The following is a 24,341-nucleotide window of genomic DNA, read 5'->3' as shown; positions in this document are numbered from 1 at the left end:
AAACCTGACCCTTCTTCCTTCATACCTCCTTCTCCCCAACTCTGCTTCCAGAATCTGCCTGTTCCCTTTCAGTACCCCCTCTCTCCACCAGAACTGTCTTAGCCGCTGGGCCCCACCAGACCTCATCCAGTAGCCTGCTGGGGGTGTCACTGCCCACAGTGCCCCCCCCAGCAGTCAGGAGATTCTCTGACCAGGTCTCCCCAGTTCCATGAAGGTGACCGCTAACCAGCTGTTAGTTAGCTGGCCTGCAAATCCCAAGCATCAGGCTGGCCACACCTCGCCCATCCCACAGATCCTGTCTGCTCCCCCCACCCCCAGCTCTCCCTCAGCTCAGTCTAGCCACCGTCTTCAGGAAGCCTTCAGGGAACTCCTTTGAAGGCCACACCCCTGAGTGGGCCCCCTTTCCCGCTCAGAGTCTGTGTCTCCGCAACCCCCTCCCTCCACAGGGAAGACAAGGGCAGGGAGCCCCCAGGACGGGGCCTCGGGCCCTGGACGCAGGCACGTGGTGTGCGGTGACAGGCGGGCTGGGGGGCGCGGGCCAGGCGGGTGCGGACCTTGGCGGTGGCAGTGGAAAGAGGAGGGTGGAGGCCCCGCCCCGCCGCGCCCCTCCCGCGCCCGCCCGCCCACTCCGGCAGCAGCCAGGGGCCGGCAGAGCGGCGCGACGCGGAGCCCTGCCGGCGCGGACCCGACAGCCGCCGCCACCCGCCCCCTCGGAGCCCGCAGGTGACGCTGGCTGCTGGCAGCGGGGCCAGCCGGGCTGCTGCGAGGGCAGGACCCTGACTGGGCTGCCCCGGACTGCGGACAGCGGGGCCGGCGCCGCGCACTTCGGGTAGGGAAGGGAAGGAGGACTCGGGCCAGGGGTTGGAGTAACCTGGGGGCGCCCACCTTGTTCCCTGCGCCCTGTTTCCCACCAGGGAGGCCCCTCCTTCTCCCCAAAGCAGGCGCTCCTGCATCAGCCGCCATCGGGGTGGGATCCCAGCCATGTTACCGTGGCAGACGCTTCACCTCAAGCCTGCCTTCCCACCTGTAAAATAGGGGTGGGGGGCCGCAAAGCCACTTTCCCAGGGCCACAGAGGAGAGATGACCAGGTGAGGGCCCCTTTCAGCACCAGTAGGGGAGGCCCCCCCCATTTCTGGTTTTCTGGCCACCTTTCAGGCCTCCCAGTTTCTGCCTCTGTGCCCCCAAGCCCCTTCTATTTGGACACCCCACGGGCCTCTCCCTTAGCTGGAAACTGAGGCGCTGAGGAATCCCTGTCAGAGACATCCGCTGCCCTTCCGGTGGGGAATCACAGGGGCCCCAGGAGCTGTTGCCTGGCCAGGGGGGCTGTTGTCCCGGGTGCCCCCCCCAGCAGACAGCCCCCCTGCTGGCTGTGCCCCTGGCTGGAGGCACTGCCCCTCAGCTACCTGGGTGAATGGCGCTGGTCAGCCAGAGGAGGCAGGAATAGTGTGTTTGTTAGTGTATGTGCTTGTGGCGCGTGTGGGTCTGCACGTGTACCTGTCAGCGCGAACATCTCAGGGCGTGGTGCGCGCAGACTAGCCTGTTTGTTGTTAGTGTGCATTTCTGATAGGGGGTGAGGGGGCAGGAGAGGGGCCTGACTACCCTGAGGGCGCCTGGCAAGCCAGGACCCCATCTCCAGGGCCTCCTTAGTCTCTCCTGTGCCCTTCTCTGGCGACAGGCATCGGTGCCCGCTTTGAGTGCACTTGGTGAAAGAGCCACAGCAGGGACTGGAGAGGCTTGGGGACAGGAGTAGGGGGCTCTCCTGGCCGGAGGATCCAGCAGCCTGGGGCTCTTCTCTGAGGACTAGGTCCTGCACAAATGGGAATGGGGGACTGGGAGAGGCACCAGGAGGAGTCGGTGGTCTTGGTCAATGTAACCGCCTCAGGGCATAGTTATGTCCCACCGACAGCACAGGCATTCAGATACAGCCCTCCCCCCAACAACAGTCAAACATGGACTCACAGTCACCCCAGGTCCACTCACTCCCACCTCCATTTACACACCGACCCAGCATTCACTAGACGCAGGCAGACACATTCCTCAGCTGAAACACTATCACAGAGCCGAAGCGATGACAGGCAGGCGTGCACACACACACAGTGCCTGGCCAGACACACACACCCCCTCACACTCAGACACACTCAGCAGGGGCTCTCGCTCCGGTTTCACTCCGGCCACCACAGTGAAAACCAGTGTTTCTGCGCTTTGGCTTGCAGGGAGGGGCAGAACAATGGAGGTGTACGTCTGTTGGTGTGAGGGAGGCACCCATTGGGGCTGCCGGCCCAAGAACCCCCCATCTCCCTGTCCTGGTCCCCAGCCAGACCAAAGGCTGGCCAAGCCCCAGCTTCCCTGCCCTGCTGCCCCCCAGCCTACTGCAGGCCCCGCTGCTGGTGGGGGAGGAACCCCCCTTGGAGGTACTGGGGGTCTCAGGAGAGCTCTTCCCATCTACGGCCTGCCAGAGGCGCTCTGAAGGTGATGTGGAACCACCCAAGGGCACAGTGCCTCTTGTGTGGGTCACAGCTGTGGTCCTGGGGAGCCATTGGGGTACACAGGAGGGAGGAGCTGAGCAAGTCAATCTGCAGGCGTTCTATGGCTCAGAGAGGTGACTGACAGACTCTGACCAGGACAGTGGTGGAGGGTGAATGGACCAGAGTTCCAGGCAGCGGCAAGAGCCGGGCAGAGGTGGGAAGGCGGACCAGTGAGGAGTGGGGCCCAGCTGGAGCATCCTGTGGAGAGAGAGGGCAGACTTCCGGGGGCCTTGTCCACTGTGTAAATGTGTTTAGTCTTCAGGTGGGGGACCCTGGGAAAGGCTGTGAGTTGGGGAGGGGTGCCCTCTCCACTAGCTTTGGGAAGGATAGAAGGCACTGTTGGAGGCAGGCAGACCAGTGAGGAGGCTGGAGGGAAATGAGGGAAGAAGTGGGGTGGGTGCCCCGGGATGAGAGGAAGGAATGGGGGATTGCCCGGGGGGTGACAGGGTAAGCCCAGGAACTGCCTCCTTCAGGGGAAGGGGAAGACAGGGCTTCAGCCACAGGCTCTGCTGCCTTCCATAGCTGAGGCTGGCTCTCAAGAGTGGCTGTGAGTTGGGGTTTGCATCTGGGTACCCCGGGATGTGGTGAGCTCACATGCACAGAAGCCCCAGAGAGTGTGTGAGGCCGTGTCTGGCTCCCAGGAAGGGTATTCCAACCAGGTCCGGCCTGTGGGCACTTTGAGGGTGAGTGCACATGGACAGTGGGCCGCAAGGGGGGCAGCAGGTACGGTCGGTGAAGAGCTGGCTTCAGGAGTCTAACAGATCTGGGTCATTTTCCGTGTGACCTTGGGTAAGGGGCTCTTCTTCTTGGTGCTTCAGTTTCCCCATCTATACAGTGGGGATGCTATAGGAACCATAGGGTGGGTTTTCCTGCAGAGAGGCGAGGAGTGGTCCCTGTCACACACATGAATGCTGCCCCTGACTCAGCACTCCTGAGTCAGTGCTCCGGTTGGGTTCTGAGCAGAGGCTGGGGAGGACCTGGCTCTGCTTCCTTTGGGATTCTTGGACAGTTTTGAATTGGGAGTGGCTGGCCCCATGGAAGGGGTGCTGGTAGCACTGTGGGCTAATCATCAGGCTTCTAACCTCAAGGTCAGTGGTTCAAACTCACCAGTGGTTCCAAGGGAGAAAGATGAGGCTGTCTGCTCCTGTAAAGATTTATAATATTGGAAACCCCAAGGGGAAGTTCCACTCTGACTTACAGGGCCAGTATGAGTTGGAATCAACTTGATGGTTTGTTTTTCATCTGCATGCAGCTTGGATGGGTGGAGATCTATGGCTCTTGGAGGGAGGGGGAGAGAGAGAGAGTTATGGGGCATGGGGTTAGTACCTCACCAGTGCCTGTGAGGAGAACCAGGCTAGCATGATTGGCCCATCTTTGGATGAGGTGATAACGGCTCAGAGGACCTGCCTAAAGCCACACAATGCCAGTGGCAGAAGCTGAGACCAGAGACCAAGCCCCTCAGCCCTCTCTGGCAGGGCCCACCTAGGCCCTGGGGTGGCGGGACCCTCAGATCCAAGGCTGTCTGACCGCAGTCCCTTTTTCCTTGTGAGTTTATTGGACACCATTTGTGTGTCAAGTCCTGTTCACGTGTCAGCCTACATCAATGCTATAAGGCAGGGACTGGGAGCCCACTGACAGGGGCAAAGAAGCACAGAGTTCAGTCATCTACCCATGCCATCTGCCGAGCAAGAAGTCACTCTGGATTGTGAGACTGCTCAGCTGTGTCCTCCTCCTGTCCTCTCGGGGCTCCTGGGCTTGGTGGGAAGGAGGGACTAGACGGCACAGCAGTCACAGTGGACTAGGCATGTGCACAGTGTGCTTCTGGGGGTGCCTGGCAGTGCAGACATGAGAAGATCAGGCCCAGGGAGGGCGAGACTGGCGTTTTCCAGTGTCCACGAGGCAGCTGTGGCTCCAGGTGGGTCGGGGCGGCTGAGGGCCCAGTGCCTGCCTTCAGTTCTTGCGGTGTGAGCTCCGCAGAGCTCCTTGGAGCCTCCTCCGCCCTGTCCACAGATGGGCCAGGTTTCAAGAAGGAGAAACCTGGATGTGGGTGGAGAGGCCATTTCTCCTGTCTTGAAGGAACCCCAGGGGGCAACTCTGCTGTCTCCATCCTCATCCAGCAGCCCCAGCCCTCAGGGCCTGGAAGTCCTCCCTTATGTCTAGCCTCCTTCTCTCTGTTGGTGGGGCTGGTGGCTGCCAAGCAGCTCTGCGTGGGCCCTGCAGGCCACGCTCCCTGACAGGGAGACTGCGGCTCAGCTCGTGGCAAACATTCTTTTCATAGTTGCTGGAGCACAGCAAATCCGGCTGCTTAAATAGGAATGCAGCAGAGTCCCCTCCTGCAGAGGCATCAGGAGCTTCAGGGAGGGGGTCAGGCAGGAGAGGCTCAGGAGGCGTGGAGGACCCCCCCCAACACACACACACACACACACACACACACACACACACACACACACACACACACACTGTGCCTTGACTCCCAGTAGATAGGAGACCGTCCTGGTCATCTTTGTACTCATCCGTCAGTCTGCACGCTTGGCTCCTGGGAGCCTCCGGGCTGCCGTGTGTAGAGTGGCCTGTATAATAGGACCCCCACAGGGCTGCGGGGGTGGGGCGTCGTGATGTTCAAAGTTGCTGTAATAATAGCCCACCTTTGTGGAGTGTTTTTACGAGCGAAGCAAGGTCCCAGGGTAGACCGGATGGTTTGGGCTGACTGGCTAACTGAAGGTTGTTTCTTCTGGTGGGCCATGGATAAAAGGGCTTTGATCTGCTTCTGTGCCCTGTGGTGCCGTGGTTATCAGCAGGGCTGCTAAGTGCAAGGTGAGTAGTTCAAAACCACCAGCTGCTCTGTGGGAGGAAGCTGGGGCTCTCTACTCCCCTAACTGGTTATACAGTGTCGGAAATTCACAGGGGGCAGTCCTACCCTTTCCTCTAGGACTGGTATGAGTTGGCATCGACTCGATGGCAGTGAGGCTGGTTTTCGGTTTATGCCAAGCAGTGCCCTAAGTGAGTCAGTTCATGAAACGGACTCGTCTCACCCTCGTCAAGGCCCTGTACATTCAGAAATGTTCGCATTTGATTGATGAAGAAGCGAAAGGAAAGCCAGCCGAGGCCATGTGCTAGTGAGAGGCAGGAGGGGGAATATGAACAAATGGAGTGGGGCTACCGAGCAACTCTCTTAGCTTGGCCTGGTTTGTAAAGCAAGAATCTTAGCCCAGGGTCTGCTTGTGGCGAGGCTCAGAAAGGGAGGCCGTTTCCCATCAGCACCTCAATTTGGAAAGCTGACATGGGGAAGCCAGCCTGGGACCCCGGCCAGCCTACTTGGGCGCCCTATAGCTTTCAGAAGCCGGAGGACAGACTGAGGACTGTCCCACCCACATCTGGCCTGGAATTTAGCTGGCGGCAGGCTCTGTGCAAGGGGGGGATGTCGCCATGGGAGGAGCTCAAGCAGGGGATTAGGGAAGGGGGCAGGGGGTGGCAGCTGAGAACAGAGCACCATTCTGGCCCCAAGGAATCAATTCCAACTCCGAGGGAGACCTGTGTGCAGCTGCTGGGCCCTGCTGCCGTCTGGGTTGAGGTGGTACTGTGGGGGAGTGAGGCGGTCAGGGGCATAGCACCCGTGGCTGCTGTTTCCAGGCAACCCAAGCATCAAGGGGATCCAACCATCAGGGGGAGGGCAGACCTAGGCTCCACTCCTACCCTCTTCATTTGCCTGCCCTGTAACCTTGGCTGTCAGATGCCTGCTCTCTGGGCCTCAGGGCTCCTCCTCGCTAAAATGGGCCAGCAGTTCCTGCCGTACAGAGTTCTGGGAGGGCTCGTTTCAGTCATGCCTGGAGTCATGTCTAGTGCATAAAGGGCACTAGGCTGATAAAGGCTGGGACTGGCTCTAAAAGGAGCCCTGGTGGTATAGTGGGTTTCAAGTTGAGCTGCTAACAGTAAGGTCAGCAGTTCTAAACTACCCAGCTTCACAGGAGAAAGAAAAGCTCCCATAAAGAGTGGCAGTTCTACCCTGTCCTATAGTGTGGCCATGAGGTGGGCTTTTTTAGGGGTAGGGTAGGTGGCTGACTTTAGGCTGGGCCTGAGAGGAGGTCCTTTGGACTCAAGACCGAGTACCCGAGGAATTCCTCAGTCTGACAAGACTGCAGAGCGCAGACGCCAGCGCAGTCTCATGGCTCACGTGCAGGCCTCACTGCTCACTGCTCACGAGCTGTGTGACCCTGGGCTGGTTACTAAACTTCTCTGTGCTTTGGGTTCCCTGACTGCAAGGGGGGAAGATGACGTGATGATTACAGGATTGGCTTGTTCTGAGGGATGAATGAGGTGAGCCACAACGGGAGCCCAGAACCCAAACAAACAAACACAGACACCCAAACCTACTGCCTTCAAATCCATTCCAACGCCTCCGAAAACCAAACTCGCGGTCATGGAGTTGATGCCACCTCGGAGTGACCCTCCAGGACAGGGTAGCAGTGTCGCTGGGAGTTTCTGAGACTGTAACTGTTGACGGGAGAGGACGAACCCAAGCAAAGCACTAAACTCACTGCCTTCCAGCCGATGCCGACTCCTTCTGACTTCTGCTCGCTTTCTCCCTTCTGACTCCTCGAGCCCCTAAATAGGGTTTCTCGCACTGTCGAGCTCATCTTTCTCCCTCAGAGTGGCTAGTGGGCTTGAACCGCCACCTTGGCAGCCCAGTCCCTAACCCACAGCACCATCAGGGCCATCGCCTAGTGCATGCTGCATGTTAGCTGTGGTTAGGCCCCGTTCTCCTGGGGAATGTATTCTGGGCTGTCACATCTCTGTACCTTTGTGGAAGCTGCCTTCCTGGCATGGGTGGGGTGGCTGCAGTGGCCTCCTGACCCAGCCCCGGGGTCATGGCATTCTGAGCAGCAGGGTGGACAGGGGCTCAGCTGAGCTGGGGAGAAGCCTTGGAGCTCCTGGCTCAGTCTCTTGCTGCTTCTGCAGGGAGAGACAGGGCCAGGATGTCAGAGTTTCCATGGGAGCGGCAGAGGCCAGTGAGCAGCTGGGGGAGAGAGTGACGCGGCCTCAGGCCTCCCTGCCAGGTAGGCTGGCTGGCTGGTCCCCTCTCCACCCACCTGGGAGTCCCATCTGGGTCTGGACGAGAGCCTCAGCTCCTGTCTGTACATTTATGTGACCTGGACTCAGCTTTATGAGAGAGCCCGGCACCACGCTTGGTTGAGCAGAAATACCATGGCTCTGATGAGATCACATCCTCACTCAACAATATTCCATGGCTCCCATTGCCTTCCAGAGAAGTCCTGGCATGGCGCCCTAGGTTCCTCCTCATGCTGTCTCAGCCTTCCCAACTCCTGCTGAGCCTCCTCGGCCCACTTCTGACCTTTCCCTGTATCTGCCAAGCTACTTCCTGTTGCCTGAAATTGCTCTGCTTACCTTGTCTGCCTTTCAGACTCCTACTCAGCCAGCCACAATGTCCGCTCCTCCGTGCGGCCTTCTGAGGTAGCTCAGGGCGGAGGCACTGTTCTCTACTCTGGGTCCCCAAAGCCGTCTCCCTGAGCCACTAGTGTGACGACCACTGGTGTGCTCCCTAGTTCCCTCAGGACAGCGCAGGGCTGTTCCAGTGTCCCAAGCCCCAGCCTGGGGTTCCATATGCAGAAGCAGTTTCTCCAGCAGAGACTCCAGCCGTAACAGGGCCTGACTGAGTAGGGGGCTTCTCCAGAGTGGAGTGGATGCTCCCTGGCAGGCGAAGGGGTTGGCTGTCAACCGTGGGCCAGTTCCCCAGCTCCTTGAGAGCAGCCTCCAGTAGCAGGTGACTTCAGCTCCCAGAAGCCTGTCCTTTAAAACCCGGACCGCCTCGGAAGCAGCCTTTTCTCGTTTGTGAACTATTTCGCCCCTGCACCTTGGCACCGCCGGTGTTTGCTTGGCCAGCCTAGTGCCCTGGCCTGGCCACACTCCCACTGCCCCCTCCCTGCCCAGCACCGCCCCTCCTGCTGCCGCCACTGCCGCCACGCGGGGGAGCCATGGAGGCCCAGGAATCTTGGCAGGCAGGAGGTAGCAGGCGGGCGGCGGGTGGCGCTCCGGAAAAGGCTGCAAATTTGAACCAGAAGGCAAGGGATTGGTGGGCCCCGCCTGGCCAGGCCTGAGGCCTGAGGCCTGGGGCTGGCTGGGTCCAGGGAGGGAGGTTCCGGGTGCTCAGGTCTCCAGTCTGGGTCAGAAGCTGAAGAACTCTGTTGGGGAGCAGGCTTGGGAGGACACCAGCCAATCCCTGTGCCCCTAACCAAGCCCTGTGTCCCTTGGTGTGGAAGGGCCAGCTTCTTGTCCGCCAGTCTGTGGATGTCTCCTTGCCCCTCTTCCCGTTCATCACCCCCTTCCCCCCACTGCTCTTACCACCCCTGATACTTTGTCACCCTGAGATGCCCCTCCCAGGGGGAGTGGTGGGTGAGTAGCCTCAGAGAGGGGTAGAGGCTGGGGCCCAGCAAGTGGACCAGGAAAGGTTCTGCCCAAGGTCCCAGCACCTCAGCTTGGAAGGGCTTTGGGAGAGTGAGAGGGGTGTGTGTGAGTCTCCCACCTGGGGTTTAGCTGGAGTTGGGGGTGGGGCTGTTAGCGGCATGGAGCTCAGGGTGGGAGGCGGGAGAGAGGTACTGCCATGTTTTAGGCGCCCAGGAGAAAGGAGGTCAGGAGGGTGGCCCGGCGGAGATGGTGGTGAGGGATGCTCTGTGTGCCTAGGTCTCAGGGTGGCACAATGGTTCGTGCACTCAGTTGCCAGGTTGGTGGTTTGAGCCCACCAGAGGTGCCATGGAAGAAAGACCAGGAAAATCTACTGGAAAAACAGCCATGGTAAACCCCATGGAGCGCAGTTCCACCCTGACACACACGGGGTTGCCACGAGCCAGAGCCCGTTCTACAGCATCAGCATCGGGGACAATGCAGGCGGAGACCTGGCGGGCGGCAGTCAGACAGCTGCAGGGACAGGGGTAGGGGGTATCAGGCCCCCGGGTGCTGGGGGCAGAGACTCTGGGTGCTTTTTCCTCAAGGATGTCTGTGGCCTTAGGCCAAGCTGCGGGGCCCATTTCCCCTTGTTTTATTTCTTTTGTTGTTGAGAATGTACCCAACAAAACACAATTCAACACTTTCTCCACGTACCATTCAGACTCAGTCTTCTCGGTGCGCTGCCATTCTCCCCAACGTTTCCCAGCCAGACCTCCCTCAGCCCCTCAAACTCACCGTTCCCCAGCTTCCTACCTAACCTGCACGTTGCTGTAGGCCACTTGATCCCACATAGATAGCTCCTCAAAGAGAGCCCTTGATGCTTTTACTAGTTAACTTGAACTACTGTCTGGTTTTCAGAAGATTTCAAGGGATATTTTAGTTTTAAGTTTAAAGATTCTCTCAGGCTAAGAGTTTTAGTGGGTGGTCCACCTTCCATGTCTCCCCAAAAGTCTCGAGTCTGAGAGGATTTGAAATTCTGTTCTGCGTTTTCTTTCTCCTTGTGATCAGGATTCTTCTATGGAGTCCCCGATCAAAATGCTCAGTGATGGTGGCTGGCACCATCTAGTTCTCCGGTCTCCTGGCAAAGAGGCAGTTATTCTGGGAGGCAGTTGGCCTCACATTCTACATCCTCCTGTTCTTGGTCTTCCTCTGCTGCGGGAGGCCTAGAGAGAGTCGTCGTTGTGCCTGGATGGCGGCTTGCACGCGTTGAGGTCCCAGGCACCATGCAGTGAACTAGGAGGGAGAACTGAAACAACAGGCCACTTCACTGGGATAGCCATTAAACCAAGGCCCTAAACCTCCAAATTAAGGAGCCACATCTCGTTGTCCTTCGGTTAGACAGAAGTAGCCTCAGTAGCTGCTCTTTCTTGTTACTGTAAATATATCTACCACCCAGCTGTTGTTGATTCATTATTTTACAACTGTCTAAGTTATTGAAGCAATTATAAAAAATAAACCCATACATATTTTTACCTCCCCTACTTTTTTATAAAATCATTTTATTGGGGGCTCATACAGCTCTTATCACAATCCATACATCCATCCATGTGTCCAGCACATTTGTACATTTGTTGCCCTCATCATTTTCAAAACATTTGCTTTCTACTTGAGCCCTTGGTATCAGCTCCTCGTTTTCCCCCTCCTCCCCACTCCCCCTCCCTCATGAACCCTTGATAATTTATAAATTATTATTATTTTGTCATATACTGTCCAATGTCTCCCTTCACCCACTTTTCTGTTGTCCGTCCCCCAGGGAGGAGGTTATCAGACTTAGGAGTTAACTTGTTCTAGAGAACTTCTCCTTGGAAGGCCCCCACCCACCACCTCAGTCTTCTTTACCCAGACTTTTGCTTTGCACCTAAGGGGTCTGAAGAACACTGACCTTCTTTCAGTGCTGCCTCCCAAATGGAGGCCCCCTGGAGCCTATGACCGCAGCAGCGAGAACAAATAGGGTCAAGTCCTTCAGGTGGTACAGGTAGGGCCAATGAGGCAGGCAGAGGCAGAACTCTTGGCCCATCAACAGCCTGGGTAATGAGGGGTCCCGGGGGCTTTGCCTCAGCCTAGTCATCTCCCTCTATCCCCCAGTTTTCAGATTTTGGGCAGCACTTTGGCTTTGGATCAGCCTCCCACCTGAAAATTTACTGGGTGGGCTCACATTTGGATAAGGAGGGTGAGTTTGCTTGCACAAGTTGAATCAATGGGACCTATGTACCTGAGTTGCACATATAAAAATTGTCAGGTTGGTGTATGTTATGTAGTGTATATGTTCAACAACAACAACAAGAGGTTTAGGTACAATACTTTTAATAAGAAAAATAAAATCAGTGGATGCACTGTAGGGTCTCCTAATGAGCCAGCATGACAGACGGCTCAGCTCATGGGCCCAGGGCCCTCCATATTCCCACCTGGACCTTGTGAGTCCGCTCGGAGATCGCCAAGGGAGGTCAGGGACAGCAGCGTGAGCAGACGTGGACTGTCATGCAAGGATTCTGGAGAGTCCCACCAAATGACCAACAGCTATAGCTGCCTAGAGACTGGAATCCAGACAGAGTTTGGGACATGATGGGAAGAGAAAAAAGAAAGACAATCACAGAGATGGGTGGGCAAGTGGGATGGGGATACCAAGCTGGAAGGAAAGGGACACAGACAGGTGAGGACCTGGATGGAGAGAGGCAGTGGCATGGAGGGAGGGGCAGACTCACAGTGAGCTGGCCCCAGGGCTCCTTTACACCGACACCTGTCTGTTCTGTGAATTGTGGCTTTCATCAGGCCCTCTACCCGTCTGTCTCTCCCATCCTAACCAGTCATCGCCCTCCCAAATCCAAAGGAGGCTGCCTCCTACAGGAAGCCATGTGAAATTGCAGTATGAGAAATTTGAAATTGGTTCCAGCAGTATGAGGGAGCCTTAAGAGAATCGGCAGCAGGGGAGGGCCATCGGGTAAACTGGGCTTTATCTAAATCAATCACAGGGAGTCATGATGCCGGAAGTGTGGTCCAGACACTTAGCATCAGCGGCACCTGGATGCTTCTTAGAGATGCAATGATGGGGCCCTGCCTCTCCCCCGCCCACCCCCGCTCCCACTACTAAATCTGGATGACTGCGGTGGGGCCTCTAGGTGGGTCTGATATACATGGAGATTTGAGAAAGCCCTGTTGGTGTGGATGGAGCCCTTGGGTGATGCATCGGTTAAGCACTTAGCTACTATCTATAAGGTGGATGGTTTGAGGCCACCCAGACTCACCTTGGAAGAAAGGCCTGGTGGTCTACAAAACAAACCCCACCACGGTCAACCCTCTGCAGCACAATCCTACTCCGGCACTGTGTGCGGGGGGGGGGGGGGGCGGAGACGTGGAGGGGGTAGCGAGCTGGGGGGGGTAGCGTGGAGGTTGAAATGTGCTCTATGACCAATGGTTTCTTTGATTTGAAGCATGCAGGGTATTCAAAGAGAGAAGCCGGAGGCTGAAAGATTAAAAGACTGTTATGAGAATCCCAGGGAGGATTTGGCAGTTTAATATAAGAAATGAAGGTCATGTCTGTGTGGCTGGGATGTGCCCGGCACTGGGCAACTGTGTGTTGAGGGGGAACAAGGGTTGCATCAGGGAAGGGGAAGGGGAAGGGGGGAACAAAAGTGGGAGAGATAAAAGAGCTGAATTCCACAGGACGGAATTGAGGGTCGGAGGGAAAGGGAAGCGAGCTGCCGTGTACGGTTGTGTAGGTTGGTGATTGCACCAGAGTACCCAGGGATGGTAGTGAGGAGGGGCGGACTCTCTAGGAAGGTGGTGTGTGCTGTTGAGTCGATGCCCACTCCTAGCACCCCCTAGGGCTTACGGGGGTGAAACTGTAGGTTTTTCTCCTGCAGAGCTGTTGTGTTTGATAACCACCCTTTGGTTAGCAGCAACGTGCTTAAGCTTGTCCCACCAGGTCTCCTGCTGGAAGACACTGGGCTAGAGAGTTCAACGTTCCCTGGCGGAGGTGAGGTTGAGAGTCCCAGCCTGGACATCTGGGGAAGGGAGGAGCAGCTAATGGGGAGATGGCTGTGAGAGCAGTCTGGATGGAGGTGACTAGTACCAGCCAGGTGGAAAGGCTCAGTTGGTCACTGACCATAGGATCCTGGGGCTCAAGGAAGAAGATGAGTGAGTCCTTGGTGGGCTAAGTGAATGAAGGGCTAAGTGCGGAGTGGAGACCCAAGGCCCATTTGTCGGCCAGTGGAGATCCCCTCACAGAGGGGTTTAGGAGAGGAGATGGGTCAGTCAGGGTGCGAGGTAGTACCGATGAAGAACACAGCTTTCCCCCAGATCCTGGATGCTTCCTCCCCACAACTACCATGATCCAATTCTACCTTGCAGGGCTGGATAGGGCAGAGGTTGTACACTGGTGCATATGGGAGCTGGAGGCACAGGGAATCCAGGGTGGACGATATCTTCAGGACCAGGGGTGTGAGGGGCGATGCTGGGAGAGTGGAGGGTGAGTGGGTTGGAAAGGGGGAACCGATTACAAGGATCCACATGTGACCTCCTCCCTGGGAGATGGACGGCAGAGAAGGGGGGGAAGGGAGACTCCGGATAGGGCAAGATATGACAAAATAAAATCTATAAATTATCAAGGGCTCATGAGGGAGGGGGGAGTGGGGAGGGAGGGGAAAAAGAGAGAGGACCTGATGCAAAGGGCTTAAGTGGAGAGCAAATGCTTTGAAAATGATGAGGGCAAAGAATGTATGGATGTGCTTTATACAATTGATGTATGTATATGTATGGATTGTGATAAGAGTTGTATGAGCCCCTAATAAAATATAAAAAAGAAAAAGAAGGGGAGAGTCCGGGGTGAGGGCTAAGGTGAGATGGGAGTATCTGGGCAAGTGTTATCTGGAGGGTCTGTGGACATGGGGATGGAGAGGCTAGGGCAGGGACCATGGACATGGGGAAGCTGTGGACATGGGGATGGGGAGGCTGAGGCAGGGTCAGTGGACATGGGGATGGGGAAGCTGGGGCAGGGACCATGGACATGGGGAAGCTGTGGACATGGGGAAGCTGTGGACATGGGGATGGGGAGGCTGAGGCAGGGTCAGTGGACATGGGGATGGGGAAGCTGGGGCAGGGACCGTGGACATGGGGAGCCTGGGGAAGGGTCAGTGGATATGGGATGGGAGGTGGGGTGTGTGTGTGTGTGTATTGGGGCATGTGTGTTAAGATCTGGATCTTGAATGAGAAACCGAACCCCCTTCCCCGGAGACTCAATTTCTGTGAGCTGGGAGAGAGCTGGCGCTCAGGGACCGTGGAGAGGTCTGGAGCTGTCCCTTGGGCAGTGGGGTTGGGGGTGGGCAGCTCCTCTGCTCCAGCAGCAAGCCTGGAAAGGGAGGTGGCCCTTTGCAGTCGGAGGAATTTCGGTTAGACTTCAGGGAGGACTAACTGCCTGACCATCAGGGATGCAGGATGGAGCAGTACGGTCATTTGGAGGGGCTGGTGACTAATATTATCTGTTAATCCTTTTACGGATTTTACAGATGAGGACAGGTAGGTCCAGAGAGGTTAAGTCAGTGGCCACAAGTCACACAGCAGGCTGTGTGGGGGCTGTTGATGGGAACCCAGGGGCTGCTGGACCCCCAGTGACAGAGTCTGGCCAGGGACGGGAGCGAAGCCCCGAGTGAGTGAGCAGGAATCAGGAGGCACTGGCGAGCGAGCAGGGTAGCCAGATCCCGCAGAAATGTCTCCACCACAGGAAGCGTCTCATAACATACCTGTGGTTTGGCCTGGCCCTGGGGCTCCCCGCGCGCCCCACTGCTCCCTCGGCTGCAGCCGCCACTGCGTCTGGGGTCGGGGAGGCTTGGGGGGCGGGCGCCTGCGCAGAAGCTAGGTCCAGGGCCCGGGGTGGGGTGGGGGGTCCTCTCCGACCTCCTTTTCCGCGGGGCCCTCGATAACGCATCTATGAAATAGGGTGGGGCGTGGATCCACCAGGCCGCCCTGCCCCTCTGCCCCCCCTCCGTCGGTGGGGGCCAGGGGTCTGTGGCCCTGGTCTGAAGGGCCCTGGGCCAGCTTCCTCGGCCTTCCCGGGAGGAGGCCCAGGCCGCCACAGAAACGCTGACTTGGACGAAATGCTGTTTTACGGGGATTTGCTGAAAAAAAGAGGGGAAAGGCTCCGTTAAGGACTTGCAGCTGTCCAAACACCCAGTCTACCCCGCCGCCGCCACGGCTCAATCCCTGGAGTCAGCGTCTCCGGTGCGGGGCCACCTCGGGCGCGCGCCCGCCCCGCCCCTCTGGCCCCGCCCCTCCACCCGGCCCCGCCCCTCCCCGGCCGGCTCCACCCCGCCTCGCTGGCTCCTCCCCTGCCCCCCAGCTGGCTCCTCCCTGCTCCCCGAGGTCGCCGAAGAGGGCGCCGGCGGGAGCAGACCCGATGCGGGAGCAAAGGGGTTCCCTGCCGTTTCTCCCCGGGCCGCTCCTTTCTGGAGCTGGTGCTTGGGAGCCGCAGTTCTTCGGTGACTCAGGCCCGGGGACGGCCCCACCTCTCCCCCTTCCGCCCGGGGCCTGAGCAAAGCCTCGGAGAGGACCCCGCGAGTTTGATAGGGGAAGTGCGTTCACTAGGCATTTGTGGAGCCTCGCTGGACGCCTGCGGGCCCTGAGCTGGGACGTGAGCCAGCAGGAGAGCCACAGGGGAAATCAGAGCTGGGACGGACCCGTGGGCACCGGGACCCCAAGTGGCTTCCCAGAGTAAGACTGAGGTGGAGATGCAGGGGTGGGGGTAGCCCGTCTTCCGGGGCTGTCACATTGTGTAACTCCAAGGGTGGCATTTCTTTTTGCAGCTCCCAGCCCCCACCCCATCCCCCCATCTGCCTGGACTGGCACATGCCTGCCCCCCTCCAAGTAAGGACAGCAAGCCTTCTCAAATCAAGCTACTCAAAGGCCTGCTTGGAGAGAGGGGGAAGACTCCCAGGATCCCCTCTCTCCCCCAGGTCGGGTGACTAGTGCTGGAGGAGGGGGGCCTCCCTGCTTCCCCTCCGGAGAGCAGAGAGGGAGAGAGGGTGGTGGGTCAGGTGAACTGGGCACAGTTTTGACCAAAACAAACAAACCAAACACACTGCCACTGAGTCGATGCTAAGGTAGTGACTATAGAACAGGGTGGGAAACTGCCCCTGCGTTCCCGAGACTATCACTAGTTATGGGAGTAGAAAGCCCCAACTCTCTCCCTTGGAGGGGCTGGTGGTTCTGAACTGTTGGCCTTGCAATGGCAGCCCAAGGTGTAGCCACTAGGCCAGCAGAGTGCCTTTCTGGCAGTGTGGTGTTGTAGTGAGGGACTCTTCATCCCAGAGATGATGGAATGTCCAGAGAAAATGGGAAGCACTTGGGACCGAGCAAAATGTGCCCTCAGGGTCGCCTTGTGGCTCAGGCTGGACTGGGCAGCCCTATTTAATCCGAAGGAGACCACTGAGGCTGTCTGCTGCCTGTAAAGATCTACACTTTCGGGAACCCTTTAAAAGGTCCCTGTGAGTCAGCATCACCTCAGTGACAGAGGGTGGTGTTTGGTTTTTTGGTGACAGTCACAGATAAAGGCAGCTCTGTATCCATGTGACCTGGGCAAGCATCCCAGTGTGGGCTTGCGTGTCTGGACCAGCCTTTGAGCTGCCTGGGTCCTCCAGGAGACAGAGTGAGTGAGACAAGGCCCAGGAAGCTTGAGGGTAGCCAGGCTCCTGGGCTTTGCTCTTCTGCTGAGGTTCCATGGGGGGCTGAGGGGGCTGCTCAAGGTCGCAGAGCAGGCTGGTGGAGGAGCTGGGATTTGAACCAGGAAGCTAGGTCCACCCACCTTCCCCACGGCCCTCTGGGGAGCCTCCCCGCGTTGACACTGAGCCACAAGGAGCATGCAGCTGCAGCCAGCACCAGGGGGCCTTTGCTCCTCACATGCAGCCCTCCCCCAGCCACTGCCAGGCCCCTGGGAAGAGGTCCCTGAGTACCTCCTCAGGGGTGGGGCTGGGGTGCGGGGTGGAGACTCTTCTTAGGTGTGAAAAATGCCACATAGTCCCTCATTTAAATGGTGGAGGGTAGCAGTTCAAAAACCACCCAAGTCAGGCACGTTTCTACACACACACACACACACACACACACACACACACACACACACGACATTCAGTCGGTCACTCCCATTTGGCGATGGGGGTTATGAATAACGCTGCGTGAACACCTGTGTGCGATGTCTGTGTGGACATGGTATGCTGTCTCACGCATAAGGAAAAAGAGGCTCCCAGGGTGAGAGCCCCTGGCCCGAGCTCACCCCACCAGGGAGTGGGGACTCAAGGCAGCAGTCTGAACCCACAGCCCATGCCTTCTCTCCAATCAGAGCTCAACCACATGCTGTGACAGGGAAAGATCTGGGCACAAAAGAGTGAGGAGTCAACGGTAGTGGGTCTCATTTCCCAGAGCCTTGAAGGGTGTCCTGGATTGAATTGTGGGCCTGTGTCACCTTGATGTGGTCATAATTCCGATATTATGTGGTTCTCCTCCACTGTTTGGTCAGGTGTAATGAGGCTCCGTTTTGTGATGTGGCCTAAATCCTGACTTCTGTGTGTTGAAGAAGGAGCCCTGGTGGTGCAGTGCGTGTGCACTAGGCTGCGATCCTTAAAGAGTGGCAGTTCGAAACCACCAGCTGGCTCTGAGGGAAGTTCGAAACCACCAGCTTTCTGCTCCCGTGAAGAGTTACATCATCAGAAGTCCCTAGGGGCAGCTCTTCCCTGTTCTAAAGGGTCTCTATGGGCAGGCATCCACTCGATGGCGGTGCATTTGGTTTTGCTTTTTGCGTTGAGGCAGGATTGTTATGTTCCTGAGGATGAGGTTATGTATGTTAGGTTAACCGGACAGGATTCAGGTGGTAAGGAACACGTGGATGACAGTGTTGCTCTCTGGGGGTAAAGAGTTTCCCTGGGTGTGGCCTGTGAGGAGCGAGCAGATAGGAAGGGACTTCAGCACCATTGAGAAAGTGGAGAGTGTTCTTCAGACCTGGGGTCCCTGTGCTGAGAACCTCCTAAGCCCAGAGGAAAACTGATGCTATGGGGCATGCCACTCTCCAAGGGACAAGGGACGCTGGGCTCGGCTCAGATGTTCTGGGCGACAAGGACCTTTCCCCAGAGCCAACAGGAGAGAGAACACCTTCCACATACCACGACCCTTTCATACACCTCCTCATGTGGTGGTGACCCCCAACCATAAGATTATGTTCGTTGCTACTTCATCACTGTCATTTTGCTACTGTTATGAATTGGGCGACCCCTGTGAAAGGGTCGTTTGACCTCCAAAGGGCTCGTGACCCACAGCTTGAGAACTGCTGCCCTGGAATGTGGCCTTCTAGCCTCCTACACTGTGACAGTAGTGATGGGCATTGGTTACAGCAACCTAGGTACTTAAGACAAATGGGGAGCAGGACTTTGCTGGGTGGAGAAGAGAAGAGCTTGTGGTGAAACGGCAGCCGCAAGGCCCAGTGGTGTGAGGCTGCCTGGTGTCTGGGAACTGAGGGAGTTCTTGTTATTGGAGCAAAGGAGCCAGGGGGAGCGGGAGGGATGGGTGGACTCGGCTCTTGGGCACAGCGAGATGAAAAAGGCCTTGGAGCTCATGCTCAGCACCTTGGGATTGAACCTGAAGGCAGTCGGGAAGACTGGGAGGGCGTCGGCATAGAACGAGGAGACTCGGCGAAGTTGAAGCCCAGGGCCGCTGCTTTCTGACCTTGGTTTAGTTTTTACATCTGGAAAATGGGGTGGCGATGAGAACACTTCAGGTGTCGGGAGCATGAAGTAGGGTTGTGTCTCTAAAGATAGAGCCTGGCAGAGTGCCCAGCCCATGGGCAGGGGTGTTAGCTGCCAGGGGTATCAGCAGGGTGGGCTGAGAGAGGGTGGCTAGCGTGGGGAGGGCTGGAGGAGATGGCAGCAGCAGGTGAGGCTGGTTCAGGGAGGGGCAGCGGGGAACTTCTGCAGATGCTATAACTTTGGGAATTGCTTTTGAATACTGTCTAAATACTTCATCTTGTGAACTCCTGGGCCTCTTTCTGACTTTGCAGCAGTGGCCTGACAACTCCTCTGTCCCTCCTTGCAGCACCCCCGAGACGAGACGCCATGTGGGGGGCCCTCACGTTCCTGCCTCTGCTGCTACTGGGAAGCGGACCTCGGGGGGCCACTGGTGGCGGGGCTGGTGGGGCAGCTGGATACGCCCCTGTGAAGTACCTGCAGGTGCAGCCCATGCACAAAGGACCCGTAGGACCCCCCTTCCGAGAGGGCAAGGGCCAGTACCTGGGTGAGTGCCCACCCCCCCACTCCCAGCGGCCTCAACCTCCACCAGACATGCCTACCTCCTGCCCCAGGTTCCCTGGCCCTCAGCTCTGCCCCTCCACCTCCACCAAAGACCTTCCCATGCTGGTCAGGGGTCTCCCATCGCTGGAGTGTCTGGAAGCAGTGTGCAGCCCCCTGGCAGAGGTGGTCTTCAGATGGGGGACGTGGGAGGGGTCCATCTCCCATAGGCACTAGGGAGGCCTGGCTGGTGCCATCTGGTGGCCATTCCACGGCAGTGTCGTGGCAATGAGAGTCCCTTCCTGGGTCCTGGGTCATTGGGGGCTTGGACCCTGTCTTGGAGCCTCTTCCGTCATTTGTGAAGGCAGGGAGGACACTGGGAATGATCTTCATGAGCAGATTCAGAGCCCTGCCCCCTTTCCAGCATATCCCAGACTGGTCTGGGAGGGTGGGCAGATGAGGACCCTGTTCCTACTCTCTGGGCCTCTGACTGTCCCCCTTTCTGTCTTTCTCAGAAATGCCTCTACAGCTGCTGCCGATGGACCTGAAAGGCGAGCCGGGCCCTCCTGGGAAGCCTGGACCTCGGGGACCCCCAGGCCCTCCTGGCTTCCCTGGAAAACCAGGCACGGGGAAGCCAGGGCTCCACGGGCAACCTGGCCCTGCAGGCCCCCCAGGCTTCTCGAGGATGGGCAAGGCCGGCCCCCCCGGGCTCCCAGGGAAGGTTGGGCCACCAGGACAGCCAGGACTCCGGGGGGAGACAGGAATACGAGGGGACCAGGGCCTTCGGGGGCCTCCAGGACCCCCTGGCCTCCCTGGCCCCTCAGGCATTGCTGTCCCTGGGAAACCAGGTCCCCAGGGGGTGCCAGGACCCCCAGGGTTCCGAGGGGAACCAGGGCCTCAGGGGGAGCTTGGGCCCCCGGGCAGCCGAGGCCTCAAGGGGGATAATGGAGTGGGCCAGCCAGGGCTGCCTGGGCCGCCGGGGCAGGGGGGTGCCCCTGGGCCTCCCGGCCTCCCGGGTCCAGCTGGCTTGGGCAAACCTGGTCTGAATGGGCCTCCTGGGGCCCCTGGAGACAAGGGTGAGTTTGGGCCTCCTGGGGTGCCAGGCCCCAGGGGGGAGCCAGGATCTGTGGGCCCCAAAGGGCTCCCTGGGGTGGATGGTGTAGGGGTCCCGGGGGCAGCAGGGGTGCCGGGGCTCCAGGGCCCTTCAGGGGCCAAAGGGGAGCCAGGGAATCGGGGTCCCCCTGGTCTGATAGGCCCAACTGGCTATGGGATGCCCGGACTGCCAGGCCCCAAGGGGGACAGGGGCCCAGCTGGGGCCCCAGGACTCCTGGGGGACAGGGGTGAGCCAGGTGAGGATGGAGAGCAAGGGGAACAGGGCCCACAGGGCCTCGGGGGCCCCCCTGGGCTTCCTGGGTCTGCAGGACTCCCTGGTAGACGTGGACCCCTTGGGCCTAAGGGGGAAGCAGGGCCTGCAGGACCCCCCGGAACGCCTGGCATTCGGGGTGACCAAGGACCGAATGGCCTAGCTGGAAAGCCTGGCATTCCAGGAGAGAGGGGCCTTCCTGGGGCTCATGGACTTCCTGGACCAACTGGGCCCAAGGGTGAGCCTGGTTTTGCTGGCCGCCCAGGGGGACCAGGGTTAGCGGGAGCCCTAGGGCAAAAGGGTGACTTGGGACTCCCTGGGCAGCCTGGCTTGAGGGGTCCCTCAGGAATCCCAGGTCTCCAGGGCCCAACAGGCCCAATTGGGCCCCAGGGCCTGCCAGGCCTTAAGGGTGAGCCAGGCCTGCCAGGGGCCCCTGGAGAAGGGAAGGTGGGGGAACCTGGCTTGGCTGGGCCCACTGGGCCCCCCGGGGTGCCAGGCTCCCCTGGACTCACAGGTCCTCCGGGACCTCCAGGGCCTCCAGGCCCTCCTGGTGCCCCTGGGGCCTTTGATGAGACTGGCATCGCAGGCTTGCACCTGCCCAATGGAGGTGTGGAGGGCGCTGTGCTGGGCAAGGGGGGCAAGCCGCAGTTTGGACTGGGCGAGTTGTCGGGCCAAGCCACGCCTGCCTTCACCGCAGTGCTGACCTCGCCCTTTCCGGCCTCAGGCATGCCTGTGAGGTTTGACCGGACCCTGTACAACGGCCACAGCGGTTACAACCCCGCCACGGGCATCTTCACCTGCCCCGTGGGCGGTGTCTACTACTTTGCTTACCACGTACACGTCAAGGGCACCAGCGTGTGGGTGGCCCTGTACAAGAACAATGTGCCTGCTACCTACACCTACGACGAGTACAAGAAGGGCCACCTGGACCAGGCGTCGGGCGGGGCCGTGCTCCAGCTGAGGCCCAACGACCAGGTGTGGGTGCAGATGCCCTCGGACCAGGCCAACGGCCTCTACTCCACGCAGTACATCCACTCCTCTTTCTCCGGGTTCCTGCTCTGCCCCACATAACCCGAGGGGGTCAGGGGGCCTATGCCCTGGCTACCACCGCCACCTTAGTGCTAGAGACATTTGCAGTTACAAAGAACCTCCATTTAAAGAAAAGCTCCCCAGGTGGGTCCAAGGTGGCCATGGCCACGGCCACAGAAGACTGAGGTGCAGGCCGAGCTGCTGCTCCAATTCCCCTCCCTGCCTCTTCCGATTCCTGCTGGCTACTCTGGAGGCTGGGTCCTGGGACACTTGGCTCAGCTATAGGAGACCCCAGCCCGGGGGAGGGATGTGCCCCATCCACTGGAGACGCAGGCTGCCCAATCCTGCCCTTCTCGCTGGCTAGGGCTTCTCCAGTCCTCCAGTGTATGGCAGCAGCCTTCCTAAAGAAGCAAGGGCAAGGGGGAGAAGGGGACCCAAGGTGGCCACTGCGCACTCTGCCCTGAGGGCAACCTGTGATTGTGCTGTCCCTCTGGCCCGTGGTGGGTACAGCCCCTGGGAAGGGGCAGCCCCTTTCCCGACTCCAGCTGCAGTCTCGGGTCATCTGAGGGTCCGGCCCAGACCCGGAGCAGGAAGCAACTTTCACCTGTGTCTCTGTGCTGTCCCCACCAGCATCGGGCAGCCATATGGACCCCGAGGGACAGCCGTGTGGCAAAGCTCCAAAAGGGGCATGTCCAGCACAGGAGTGCCCCTTCCTTCTCCCTTGCACCTGCTGTGTGGAGGGTGGCATTGGCGACAATGCTCTCGCATCCTGAGAGATCTTCTGTCCCAAGACAGAGTGCACCTGGTTTGGCCGTGAGGGTGCATGCAAGTGTGGAGATGAAGGCGTGTGGATCCTGCTTGCTTTCCTTACTAGGAAGCATGTGATGGGTCTGTGTGGGCTGGAGGGGCTAACCCATGGGGCTTCCTCTCCGCTGCTGGTTCCAGTGTCTTGTTCTAAGCAGGATTAGGGCCCAGGAGGCCATGGTTTTGAGAAAGGGTGCCAACAGGTCCCTTTGGGATGAGTTGGGTCTGGATGCTCCTGCCATCTCCCCAAACATGCCTTCCCCTGTGGGAGGCATCACCCTTTCCCTCTGGATCTGTGCTGGGGGTGGGGGATGAGGAGCTTTTGCCTATACAAGGCTGGTGGGGTTCTTGGTGGTTCAAGGCCCCACCCTGAGCCTGACCTGCCAATGCACTTCCCCTATCCGTGTGAACCTGGGTAATTGAGTGCATGATCGTGAACAGCGATGCTGGCCAACTCCAAGCTATCCCCACTGAAGAAGGTGACCACTGACTTCCCACACTGTGCTGTGGCTCCCTCAGGCTCTTGCCTTCCTACCACCTCCAAACCCAGTGGGTTAGTGGATTCCTCACCCCCACTTCCAAAAGGAAACACCCAGACCTGCCCACCTGACATTTTAGAAAGGTCTTGGCAGGGATATTGAGTAGGCTTTATGCCTGAACACCCAGGCAAATGGGCTAGAAAAGCCTCACATGGTGGTAGGGGGGAGGGTCCTGGGCTCACCCTCCTGTTTCCTGCGGTTAAAGCTGACCAGAATCTAACTGGTTGGGATTTCTGATTGGCTGGCACTAGCCAGTTGCCAGGGGGTGGTGTCAAGGAGGATACAGGGTGTCACAGAGCTGAGCTGCTTCCTGGGGACTTTGTAGAGGAGAGTGTGGTGTCTCCCAAAACACTGAGGAAGTTTTGGTTGTGGGTGCCACCTGGCTGACGGGCTTTGGTAACCAGGCCAGGCTTTAACTATGAAGACGCAATCATCTTGTGCGTCCTGGCTGCCAGTCCTGTAAGATCCAGGTTGAAATGTTTAACACGAGCAATTCCACTTTGAGCCTGGTTTAGGGAGTCTCGTGTCACTGCAACTTTGGGGAAAATGCACTTGGGAATCCAAGAAAATGAGACTTCTTTTAAAAATCAAAATAACACCAACTGTACTGGCTGTTCGGGCACAACCGCAATAAAGTCTGTCGTATGAAGCAGTCCTGTGTGGGGGAGCTTGAGCCTCTGGGAATGGGTGCACTGGGAGTTCTCAAGGCTGTCAGTGCCCTCAGGAGCTGGCATCCCCCTCAGCCTGGCTTCTGCCCATCAGACCTGCCCGGGCACCCCAGCTGCAGAGGCTTTGCACCAAGTAAATGCTGACCGGTGTTTTAGGAAACCAAGGGCAGGCCAAGATGGGAGCTGGGGGAGACTGACTGAGCCTCCGTGGACATTCCTGCAAGTTCTCGGGGGTACTGGAGCATGACAGTTGACTCAGGACCCCAAAGGCCAAATCTCAACATCTGATACAAATTATGAATGAAATTGTGAATCTTTGCTCCTGAGGGCTGGGGGCGCTTCCTGGGGCAGAACTTGCCCGGCTGACTCTGGTGATCTGGGACGGCAGGCTATGGTGTGCCCAGCATGGTTTCAAGGGAGGGCCCCTTCTTTCAATCTTATTCCCCAACATGGATGCCAGGCCTAATTTCCTCTGGATCCTGGCCTGTAGCCGGCAATGCCTAAGCTCTGGAAGAAAGCACAAAGCATTCATTCCGTCTACCTGAGCCACTCTGAGAAGACAGTCCCTCCCCACCCACAAGCTGGGGGCAGTAGGGACCCCTGGGGTCCTGTGTGGGGAGCAGATCTGAGAGGATGAAAACCTGGCCCCGTTTGGGTCAGCTGCCAGGGTCACAGAGCTCTCCAACGGAAAACCCCAC

At 58.4% G+C, this 24,341-nt stretch overlaps 1 protein-coding gene across 3 annotated transcripts; it reads left to right on the top strand.

Moving 5' to 3' along the window:
• Positions 1-405: 405 nt before the first annotated feature.
• On the top strand, positions 406-23,627 carry COL8A2 (collagen type VIII alpha 2 chain). 3 transcript variants are annotated; one of them, XM_075553882.1, is made up of 3 exons: positions 406-829; positions 19,050-19,247; positions 19,756-23,627. In XM_075553882.1, the coding sequence occupies exons 2-3, from the start codon at positions 19,070-19,072 to the stop codon at positions 21,672-21,674; spliced, it is 2,097 nt and encodes a 698-aa protein (XP_075409997.1). In that variant the 5' UTR covers positions 406-829; positions 19,050-19,069; the 3' UTR covers positions 21,675-23,627. The 3 variants fall into 3 exon arrangements, with proteins under 3 accessions (XP_075409997.1, XP_075410005.1, XP_075410001.1); XM_075553890.1 differs by lacking the exon at positions 406-829 and adding an exon at positions 5,322-5,339; XM_075553886.1 differs by lacking the exon at positions 406-829 and adding an exon at positions 15,367-15,686.
• Positions 23,628-24,341: the final 714 nt, after the last annotated feature.

The sequence above is a fragment of the Tenrec ecaudatus genome, chromosome 1 (assembly GCF_050624435.1).
Source record: "Tenrec ecaudatus isolate mTenEca1 chromosome 1, mTenEca1.hap1, whole genome shotgun sequence".
Classification (NCBI taxonomy): Eukaryota; Metazoa; Chordata; class Mammalia; order Afrosoricida; family Tenrecidae; genus Tenrec; species Tenrec ecaudatus.
Note: the sequence above shows the minus strand (reverse complement) of the source record. Positions and strands in the feature narration are given on the sequence as shown.

Bases quoted from the DNA above. Each gene is read 5' to 3' on its own strand.
- COL8A2 (XM_075553882.1), top strand. From the start codon at position 19,070: ATGTGGGGGGCCCTCACGTTCCTGCCTCTGCTGCTACTGGGAAGCGGA. The intron at 19,248-19,755 runs GTGAGTGCCCAC...TGTCTTTCTCAG, and splicing joins GGGCAAGGGCCAGTACCTGG to AAATGCCTCTACAGCTGCTG.